The 12,042-nt window shown below is 37.2% G+C and overlaps 1 protein-coding gene across 7 annotated transcripts in view; it reads right to left on the bottom strand.

Annotated features, from left to right (window-relative positions):
* TRIP12 (thyroid hormone receptor interactor 12) overlaps window positions 1–12,042 on the bottom strand; it is a 106,053-nt gene that overhangs the window by 55,538 nt on the left and 38,473 nt on the right. For all 7 annotated transcript variants that reach the window (XM_060151907.1, XM_060151908.1, XM_060151910.1 and 4 more), the window contains 2 exons: window positions 7,002–7,085; window positions 5,850–5,945 (listed from right to left, as the gene is read on the bottom strand). In XM_060151907.1, the coding sequence (XP_060007890.1) occupies window positions 5,850–5,945; window positions 7,002–7,085 (180 nt within the window). The remainder of the gene's footprint in view (window positions 1–5,849; window positions 5,946–7,001; window positions 7,086–12,042) is intronic.

Genomic DNA, 12,042 nt, shown 5'->3' with positions numbered 1-12,042 from the left:
GATGCAGACATAGAGAACGGACTTGGGAGGAAGTGAGAGTGGCATTGACATATACACACTACCAAATGTAAAATAGCTAGCTAGTGGGAAGCAGCCGCATAGCACAGGGACATAAGCTCACAGGGACAACAGCACGGTGCTTTGTGACCACCTAGAGGGGTGGGACAGGGAGGGTGGGAGGGAGACGCAAGAGGGAGGGGATATGGGGATATATGTATACATATAGCTGATTCACTCTGTTATACAGCAGAAACTAACGCAACACTGTAAAGCAATTACACTCCAATAAAGATGTTAAAAAAAAATTAAGGCAAATCAAGGATTTCTCCAACAAAAGCAGAGAGAAATCATTACTAGCAGTCACTCACTGCATAAAAAAAGTTCTTTAGGCTGAAGGGAAACAATCCTGATAGAAGAAAGGGACTTTAGGAAAGAATTAAGAACACTGGAAATGGTATATATGTGGGCAAAAATAAAAGAATATGGATGTTCTAAAACAACAATTGTCTTTTTGTGTTTATAGCACATGTGTAAGTAAAACTAAATAACAGCATAAAGGATGGCAGGAGAAAAAGAGTTAAATTGCTGTAAGGTGGTTGCACTGTTTGGGATATGATAACGTATTACTATATGGTAGGCTATATATAATAAGCCAAGGATACGCATTATAATCTCCAAAAGAGGCTGATTTACAACATCTGCCAAAATGTTGTACACATTTACCCTTTACACAGCAATTTCCCTTCTAGAAATCTATCCTGAAGGTAACACAGGTAAAAACAGGAAAGCTGTATTTCACTGCAACACAACCAAGACTGGAACTAACCCAAATGTCCAACAGGAGACTGGCAAAATAAACCGTACATCCACACACTGCAGCACTGTGGCAGCTTTACAAAAGGAATGGGGAAATCTCTCTTTCTCTCTCTCTCTCTGAGCATGTGCGTGACGTGCACAGCAGCCATGATAAGTGAACACCAAAACATACTGTTAAAAGCAAGGCAAAGTATGTAAAATTTATACTCTTATCTAAGAAAGTCAGTGTGTGTGAAGTAGATAATACGGATTTGTTTTTGTTTTCTTAAATAAATAACAAAAGGACAGGCCACAAACTTACAAAGGTTATTTGTGTGGGAGGAGGAAACAGGCTAAAGGGATAGCAAAAGATAAGACTTTTAAAAATTTGTAGATTTGACTTCAGGAACCATGTAAATATAACAAATTATGAAAGCAAGACTACATTTTAAAGTCAATCCCTAAAAATCAAAAGCAAAATAAAGCAAATGTGCTAAACCACCCTGGTGGCATGAATGTAAAGAATTATTTCAAGTGACTCTAAAACACAAAAAAATGACCACAAAGTGAGATATATTCCAAGAACAAAAAAAGAACTGTTACAAAATTAAAATTTTCTCAATAATTCTATTTTTGGTGTTAGGTTGGAATTTTGTACTGTAGGATAAAGCAAATAAATGACTATGTTATCACTGGGAACTGAAACTTTTGGCACGAGGGAAAGACACAAGATAAATAAAACCCCTGCAGTCCTGAATGTGAATTGGCAGTATCAGTATGAACCCATGATTTTTAATCTTAAAAGATTAAATACAATTATTTCCTACTTTTGTCCATTAAAAGTGTCTAACAACAATTATCAACCCAGTAGCAAATACGCCAACAGCCCAGACTGTGGAATCTAAATATCATTTCCTATAAAGAAAACCAGGGCTCTCTGAGGCAATGCCTGATTTCAGGTGGGGGGTGTTCAACTTGGCTCATCAGAAAGCAAAGAGGGCATCAAAAACTACTGAGATCACATCAGAAATATCAGATGACGACTAGACAATTTCATCATCAGTGAAAATCAATGAAATGGCTAAAACACATCTCAACCCAATTGACAATGATACTTAAAACAAAAACAACAGCACTTTGAAGGATGCAAAACTGGTAAATAAAGGGTAGGAAATATTTTTCCTATACCAACTATTCTCCTGGGTAACCAAATAGAAGGGAGAGATATTCTTTATATATTTCAACTAAATTACTTCTTTTACTTCTAATAAATGAAGACTGATCATTAGATATGAAATGCTTTCATTTTTAATCCCTGTTGTCTAGACTTTGTGGGCTTCCTAATATTAGAAAACACTACCACTTTTGCATAGTCTTTCCTCACCAGAGGAAGAAAATAAAGAACCAAACTTGAACCTGAAAAAGCCTCTAGATCCAACTACCTGTTTAACAAGAAGTTTACTTTTTTTTTTTTAACTTTTCCATTTGAGCAATGGAAATCTGACTGAATGGGTATCTATCAATAAGGAATTACTGGTTTCTTCTTCAGATATAATAATAGTAATGTGGATGTACGCATGCATGTGTATGTGTGTTTTAAGGGACATTATCTTGAGCTACATGATGAAATATTTATAGATAAAATTATATAATGTCTGGGATTCATTTCAAATTAATACAAGAGGAGGGATGTTGGTGGGTGTAAAGACAGACTGGCCATGAAGCAGGCACTGCTGAAGCTGGGTCATGGGAATGGGGGTGTGTCACTGTTTTCTACTCTGGTTCTAGTCTATCGTTTATATTCATTTCATGTGCAATAGTCAAGCCTTAATATGGATTTCCGATGTTTAATGCTAATATTCTTGGGTAGCTCTGAAACAATTTTTCTTCCCAGCCTTCTCCCCCAAAATAAATGAAGTGGAAAAATAAATGAAATCAAATTTCTCTTAAAAAATAAAAAAGTACACACATTAAAAATATGATCTATACTTTGCCATCAGTTAAATTAAAGTTTTTAAAATGTATTTATGTGAGGACTGGAACATTTGAATTCTAGATACTTACTAAGGATTTTCTTAATATAAACTTTTTTAGACAGTACTGTGGTTATGTCCTTATTTTTACAGATATAAATTCAAATATATGCAAATGGAAAAAGTTAAAAAAATAAACTTGGGAGTGGGGAGAACAACCGAGGATATAAATGAAACAATGGTCAGGTCATGTGGATCGATAATTGTTGATGGGTTCATGGATGTTATTATACTACTAATAATACTCTCAACTTTTGTGTATGCTTGATCTTTTTCATAATACAGATAAATCCTGATTACCCTTAGTTTAAATCCCACACTTGCTGCTGGCCTGCAAAGGTCCAACATGACCTGGCAAGCACCTACACCTCTCAGATTTCATCTTCTACCACTCTCCTTTCACTTTCCATAGGCCCCTCCTGCTGTCTCATGAGCATGCCAAACTCATTTCCACCTGCGGCCTTGCACTTCCTTTTTCCCTCAGATCCCTGCAGAGCTGGTTTTCTCACTCCATTTTGTTCTCCACAAAATCACCTCAGAAAAGGTTTCTTTAACCAGCCTATCATCACACCAACAAACGCCTTCCTAACTCTGTTTTGTTTTCCTTCACTGCATTGACACGACCTGAAATTTTACTATATAGTAATTGTTTATTGCCAGGGTCACTCTCTAACAGGGAAGCTTCCACGTGGGAAACAACTCTGCTTATTATCCTATTCATGACTCTGTACATCCCAGTGCCTAATAAACAACACTGAATAAAAATCCAGACTCAAGGGTTCTCGAGAACTTTGCAGGAGGCTATGTTATTTGAGAGATGAGTATCAGGGCAGCAAAAGCAAAGCAAAACAAAACAAAAACAAAAACACCAGCTGCCTCAGAATGGGAGAAAATATTTGCAAACGAATCAACGGACAAAGGATTAATCTCCAAAAATATAAACAGCTCATGAAGCTCAATATTAAAAAAACAAACAACCCAATCCAAAAATGGGCAGAAGACCCAAATAGACATTTCTCCAAAGAAGACATACAGATGGCCAAGAAGCACATGAAAAGGTGCTCAACATCACGAGTTATTAGAGAAATGCAAATCAAAACTACAATGAGGTATCACCTCACACCAGTCAGAATGGGCATCATCAGAAAATACACAAACAACAAATGCTGGAGAGGGTGTGGAGAAAAGGGAACCCTCTTACACTGTTGGTGGGAATGTAAATTGATACAGCCACTATGGAGAACAGTATGGAGGTTCCTTAAAAAACGAAAAATAGGGCTTCCCTGGTTGCGCAATGGTTGAGAGTCCACCTGCCGATGCAGGGGACACGGGTTCGTGCCCTGGTCCGGGAAGATCCCACATGCCATGGAGCGGCTGGGCCTGTGAGCCATGGCCACTGAGCCTGCGTGTCTGGAGCCTGTGCTCCGCAACGGGAGAGGCCGCAACAGTGAGAGGCCCGCGTACCGCAAATAAAAACAACAACAACAAAAAAAATAGAATTATCATATGACCCAGCGATCCCACTACTGGGCATATACCCAGAGAAAACCATAATTCAAAGAAACACATGCACCCCAATGTTCATTGCAGCACTATTTACAATAGCCAGGTCATGGAAGCAACCTAAATGCCCATTGACAGATGAATGGATAAAGAAAATGTGGTACATATATACAATGGAATATTACTCAGCCATAAAAAGGAACGAAATTGGGGTCATTTGTAGAGACGTGAATGGATCTAGAGACTGTCATACAGAGTGAAGTAAATCAGAAAAAGCAAAACAAATATCGTGTATTAACGCATATATGTGGAACCTAGAAAAATGGTACAGGTACAGATGAACTGGTTTGCAGGGCAGAAATAGAGATACAGATGTAGAGAACAAACGTATGGACACCAAGCAGGGGAAGTGGCGGGGGGTGGGGGTGGGACGGATTGGGAGATTGGGATTGACGTATATACACTAACATGTATAGAATGGATAACTAATAAGAACCTGCTGTATAAAAAAATAAAATAAAATTCAAAAATTAAAAATAAAATACCCGCTGCTTCTTAAAATCCTCAAGTACAAGTACACATAATATGAGCACATGTACACACATTGCATTATTTTTTTTTAAACTTAGAATGTTTAATGGAAAATTATACAAGTACAAATTTATTTGTAAGGTCAGAGTTAACAACCTTCGGTAACACTTCAGAAATTTTGAAATGAATCAAGACTGAAGTCTGCAAATAGCCTACTGATTCTATGGAAATATTATTGATGAAGTAAAAAAGAATGTGTGTGTGTGTATATATATATAAAACTGAGTCACTCTGTTGCACAGCAGAAATTAACACAACATTGTAAATCAACTATACTTCAATTTTTAAAAATGCTTAAATGTAAATTTTATTGCTTAAGGAAGCTAAAGGTAATATTCTATACCAGACAGAATTTAACTGAATTTGTGATTATGCAAAATCATATTCTTAGTTACAAACTGAGACTTAAACAATCACTCTTATATCTAGCATATATGATAAGATCTCTGGGTTATATTAATTTGATTAAATGAGTCTAGTTACTGGTAATTCTGCTGAGAAATCTTTCCTCTCAGGCTCATTTTATAATCAACTGCCTAATGGGTTAAATTTTATTATACCATAAAAATCTCAAGACACAAATCTGTGCAAAGCATGCAATCAGATGCTATAATAATGTAATCACCTGAGATCCTGTACTCTTCTACAGTTCAAAAACAAACAAAATGAAGGGTCAATCTTGTTGTAAACGTTGGATGGTTTTCTAATGGCTCCAATTCAGTAATTAAAAATAAAAGGAGAAAATCTTGAAGAGTTGCTATTATTTAAGGCAAGAATGTGCAGAAACTGTTTTTTAAAACAGGTTAAAGTTCATGAAAACTTCCTTATGTGAAAACTCTCTTACATGAATAGGTAAACAGTAGAAACAGCACTCAACTAATTACTAAGAGTTCTGAGGGGAGGACAAATTTAAAAGTATTCACTTACTAGCTCCGCTTCCAATTGTTCTATGGAAAAGTTGTGACATCCGAGGACCAAGAGGACCAAACAGGTGAGGAGGAAGACCCCTGGCCTCTAAGAGAGCTAAGGAAAAAAGAAGGGCAGGAGGAGTAGTCGAAGTGTTAATACAACTGATCTTATCTAGAAGTTTCGAACAACTGATTCATCACATAATTGATTTAAACAATTACTTTCCATTTTGAACTTTAAGTTACATTAAACTTTTCAAGACCACTTGTATATACTAATATAATTAATATAAGTTACAACACCCATGTGTCTACTCCAGGGCATCTTAAGGTTTTACGGAGATATTAAATATCCGTGCCAGCAGGGACTATGTAAATGGTCCAAGAAAAACCCAAAGTGAACATTTATTTTGAAGAAGTTATGTTAAGCACCTTAGCTATTTCACTCTATTATTTCTCAGTCAGATACTGATCATGAGATCCTCTAAAAACAGGAAAAAAATCATTTTTATCAGTTCCCAAAAGTGAGAAAAACTGTTCATAAGAGTTCTAGTCAAAAAGTGATTGCTATAAGTTCCTTCAGGAACTTAAAAGCAATCTGAAACTGATTCATTAATGTTTCTTGTAAGCCTCACACTGGGGATCTATTCTATAAATCAGCTGTCTGAAGATAATAAAAATACATATCCATGTACTTGTAAATAATGTATACATAATATAAAGCTGCTTTTTAAAAGCACTTACAACATTATAATACCTTGAGTTTATGTATACAATCTACATTCATTTTCAAACAGTTGATCAAGCATCCTACTAGATGCAATATGTTATTAGATACCAGAGCACAATATATTAAGCTACCCCTTGTTCAATATCTCCCTTAATATATTACTAGCTATACATGCAACCATAATGAAAAAAAATTTTTAAACATAAAAAATAAATATACTATATAAGATTTTTATCTAGTTAAACAGTAAAGATGAAGAGCCAAACGGATCATCTTCCAATTCCAAATCATCAAATCACCACTACATACGAAGCTTTTTTGGAGATATGGGCACTGCTACATTATACTTTTATGAGCTTATCCAAATTAACTTCAACAAAGAACGGTAGTAAAAGGCAGCCCATGACAAGAGTTTCTTGTAAGCTCAGTAACTCTCTTTACCTTGCAATCGTCCCATCTCGGAATCATCCGATTCACTCTCCCCAGAAGTGGTCATGCCCACAGCCCCTGCAACAGAACTAGAGGCTTCGAAGAGGGGGGAAAGGTGAGGGTTAGGAGAGGAACATTTAAATTCATTATGTCTGGTTTATCTTAAAAAAGAAAAAGCAGAGTTTTACAGACAACAATGAATAAAGGCAAACGTGTCTGCCCATTGCACACCAGCTGTTATTCTAGACTTCATCATGTAGGTTTTATGGAAAAAAGATGGCTCAACTACATTAGAAACAAGCATAATATACAAGCTTTGCATTTCAGTTGTACATGGTTTTCATAGTTTCCTCCTGTCTTTGAAACTGTTCCTGAATTGAGTCTTATCCTGAACTCCTCTACCAAAAGTCCATAAACATAACACTGCTAAAAAACCATTGTGATATTTAATAGATGGGCAATTAGTCACAAACAGAAAAGCAAAACTGACATTTGGGGAAAATGTTCCATGTAGATGTGTGCCTTCTTCAGTCTGCTTTATTCCTGGACTATAGTCTGGATACGATCGTTTGCCGTGTTTTCTTTCATTTCAAGACTGTGCAAAGATTACGCTCTCTTATTTCCAGGACAAAACATTGAAGAAACACATTACAACTGACAGAAGACTGCAAAACACTGAAGTACAAAAGACAGGGCAACTAACATGTCAAAACAAATGCAGAATGAAGAGTTCAGATTCAGAAGGATTCTACTACCCAAAATGCTAACCTGATCGATAATTCAGTCTAAGTAAATAGTGGCTGATTCTACAATATTATAAATCTAACCAGGAGACGAAAATATATTCCTGTAAAACTAGCAGTTTTACTGTCCCCTCCTCTCAGTGTCTGTTGAGTCCTAAAGCATTTTTTGTACATAGACGATTCTCAGCTGTGTATGACCACATCATCCACAATACCTTAAGTCCTGTCCACTTGACAGATGGTGACAGAATGCAAGGCAGGAAGAATATTTTTGTCATTATTAAAAGAGGCACATGGATCACGTATGTGAATGTAAAGAGTTTTTCTGAAGAAAGAGATGTAAATACACCAGCCACCAACTCTGTTTTCTTAATACTTTTCTTCACCCCTCATTTAAGTATTCTAACATTTCACCGGGATTTTTAAAGAACTTGTAGAAAAATGTATGGTTTAGAACAGGAATCAGCAAACTGTGGCCCACAGGCCAAATCCAGTCCAGCACACCACTTTGCAAATAAAATTTTGTTAAAACATACGCAAACTCATTCACTCACATACCTGTGGCTGCTTTTGTGCTACAACCACAGAGTTGTTCCAACAGAGCCTGCATAAAGCCTAAATCATCAGTTATCTGGCCCTTCACAGAAAACGTTGGCAACCCCATGGTTTAGAGTAACAGGCTAAGTAGAAATGCTAATATTAAGGAGTAATGGAGTTTAGCAAAATCCACACTTCTGATGGAGAAAAAGGAAATAACAACTGTACTTATATATATATAAGGCTACTTGTAGGTAGCACTCATTAAATGCCGACTGTATGGAGAACGTGTCCATGTGTTTGCTCTCAACCATACAGAGAAGTATTACAAGCTCCACCATGCACATGAGGAAACCAAGGCTTTGTGTCTTTGAGTGCTTGCCCAAGGTCGGACAACTGACCACGGGCGTGAGACGTGAGCCCAGGCAGTCTACTTCGCAGGCCGCACTCGTACGAGCTGCACGCTACCAGCGCCTCGCACTTACCCTCCAGCACTCGTTCCTGATTTCAGTGCCGCTGCTTCTTCGTGTTATACAGAAACCACGCCAGCCAGCCCTGCTACCAGGTCCCAATTATGACTGAACTTAGTCAAGTGGCTCTTAAACTTACTTTGAAACTTTTACAAAATGTGGAAAGCAAACACTAAGTTGTGGCAAACAAAATTGTTGGTTTTTCTTTCTTTCCTGCTCCCCCCTCAAAGGCACACTCTGGAACCACACAATTTTAAGAAAAAAAAAATCACAAGTTCACTTAAGGTAATGCTGGGTTTTTTTTAAAGCGTATCAGAGGTTCTACTAGTTTGACTTTAAACCAGTCTACAAATCTACAACTTACAATTTTAAAGGTTTAACCTTAAGTGACTTCTTAAACATATTATTCTAAGAACTGACATAATGAATAATAAATACCTCAAATTGCCCTGACACAAAGACATTAACCAAGACATAAAACTTGTAAAAGCACAGAATTAAAAGAGCTGTTAAGACTATTATAGGGAGGGTCCCAACCTTAAGGGAGCCACAGACCCACTACAAGGAGGAGCAGGGATATTCTGGTTTTTAATCAAGTCGAGGGCCTATTTTGACACAAATCAGTTCTGGACCCAAGGAAAAAGATCCTTTCCAGCTGCCATTCCTTTGATGGCAAGTATTAATAGGCATTTGCTTACCATAGCTCCCTTTTTTCTAAGTTTTACAAAATTAAATCAACCAAACTAGCTTACAGTGAGCGGCTGTTCGTAAACTCATGCAGGTAAGGAAATGTAACCCATTAATAGCAGTCAGCGAGAAAGTTGCTTCAATCAAGGCATCAAACCTTGGGCAACACACACAAAATACATCCCAACACAAATATAAAAGCAAGGCTATCAAACAGAGAAAATCCAATGCCAGATTTTAAGAGGTGTCAATCTTTTTTTTGTTGTTTAAACTGGTATCTCTCCCATCCAGTCTCAGCATCTCTTCACAGCACCATGTAAGGCAGTTTCCAACACACAGTTAAAGCTGATAGAATTCACTTTTACTTGACAGGAACTGCTAAGGGTTTACCAAATACCTAAGTATAGGAGGCAACAGGAAGACATTTTTATTGTCACGAAAACTTTTGAGCTAGGCCAGAAGAATGGTTGTTTGGAATATAATTACACCTTATGTGGGCCTTGGCATCAGGTGATATGGTAGCAATCTAATTTTTAGTGGTACTAACCAAATATAATGAGGGAGAGAAAAATTTACAAAACTGAGTTGCTTTCTTTTTACAATCTGACCCTGTTCATTTCTTGTGAAATTAAGATTCCCAATGCCAAATGTAGGTGTCAGAACATTTTTCCTTACTTTGATTGATTTCTGGGTATAAAGAAGACTGCTTGATTCCCCACCTTAGTATCACTAAGATTTGCAAGACTTTATCAGCACTATAAAGGGATGCTCAGTTCTAATGAAGTCTAAAACTAAACCCTTCAGCTCTTGGGACAATGTGGGGAACACTTAACTTTCAACTTCAAGAGCTGACATTTCTTCTATGAAGAGCTAGAGGGGTTGCACTCCACATCACAGTAAACTTCAGAGTGACCCAAAGGGACACCATTATCAACAAACTTTCCTAAATGTCAACAACACTGGCAAAGTCAGGGTGATATAAGCAAGTATTCCAAAGATGGAGCAATGCTTTAATATCTACATGTGAAAAAAGAAATACACTTACATCAACGAGGCCACTGAAATAAGTCAGGAAGAAATGATCTCTAAAAATAAACACTGAAAAATGAATATATACATAAGACTGAAGAGATTAATTTTTTTAAATTAGTAAAAACATTATTTCAAAATAAATGCTTCAGATGAAGTGAGTCTTATACCAACTGTATAAGAACTGTCTGAGAATGGACACCTGCCATAAGATGCTCTACGTTACCACCATCAGTTTGTACTCTACACGAACTTAGAGGGTTTTATTTTTCTTTAAATTCCAGTTTTACATACTGAGAAACGAAAGCACATTACACTGAAGAACTTAATATAAAGCTAGTAATAAGTAATCTGCCTCTTTCCCCAGAAGCACTTTAGTGAGCTGGCAGAGGAACCCCTGTAGTACGTACAAGGGATCCAGCCTCCGAAAGGTAATAAAGTTAGTGCTGCTCTAACGCCAGTGAACATGCACATGTATCTTTTACATAAACTCAGAAAGCACCTAGATCACAATGGGATTTCAAATATGGATGACAATGAAACACAGGCGAGCCTTTCGGAGGGCAATCGCGTGAACCTAATCCCTTGAAGCTTTTATCCTCTTTGGCAAATATACCAAGGAACAAAATTTTACACACCACCCCCTCATTCTGGCCTCCAATTACACCCCTGTGAATTAAACAAACTCGAGTAACCACAGGGAAGCAGAACACCACAGCTGTTATAACTGTGCACTTCTTTTCTCTAAGACCTGGATTTGAGAGTCACACATCCTAGTTTGTAACCCTGGCAAGCTTAACCATTATGTATCTCAGTTGTTCTCATTTATAAAATGAGGATAACAGCACCTCACACCTCAGCAGGTTGTTCTGAATATTAAATGAGAATATATGTAAAGTGCTTAATAGTGTGTCTGCAATGGAGTGTACACTCTGTAAATGTTAGCTATTGTAATTACCATAATGAGTCCACTTGAACAACACACTCAGCAGCTCCCTCTCAAAGTGTCATCCATATGGGAATTGCTCCACTTCCATAATCAGACTTGGAATAAACATTAAAACACTGGGAAGCATAGGCTGTGTGTCCTACAGAGCTTCAGTGAGTTGCATGTGCAATGCAGTGTATGTTTCCAAAAATCTACCATTTAACCCTTCAGAAAAACTATTCTGGGAAAAAGGCACCACCAGAAGAGATGCCGTAAGTTCGCCATGTAATCTATCATACAAAACCAGGAAAGACAAGTTGGTAAAGATGTTAAGCTGGACAGAAAGCTGAGACAAAAGGCACAGAACATGGACAGCAGTGGGCAGACCAGAACCTTCCTGGTAAATGAGGATATACAATCAACCACAGGCATTGAAGAAAACTGCACCTATTCTGATACTAACAGTAATACATGAAAGAACTCTGTTCAAAAGTAAGAACATGCCTACGCCTAAAGCTACGCATATCATCCAGATTTAAGGGACTCAACTCAGACCCATATGTTCATAATGATGACTTATAATATTTTTGTATCTGTTCTTAGTGTTAGTGAGAAATGCTTATAACAAGCTACTGTTTAAAACCGTTAGCCACAATCAA

Source organism: Lagenorhynchus albirostris, chromosome 6 (genome assembly GCF_949774975.1).
Source record: "Lagenorhynchus albirostris chromosome 6, mLagAlb1.1, whole genome shotgun sequence".
NCBI lineage: Eukaryota > Metazoa > Chordata > Mammalia > Artiodactyla > Delphinidae > Lagenorhynchus > Lagenorhynchus albirostris.
Note: the sequence above shows the minus strand (reverse complement) of the source record. Positions and strands in the feature narration are given on the sequence as shown.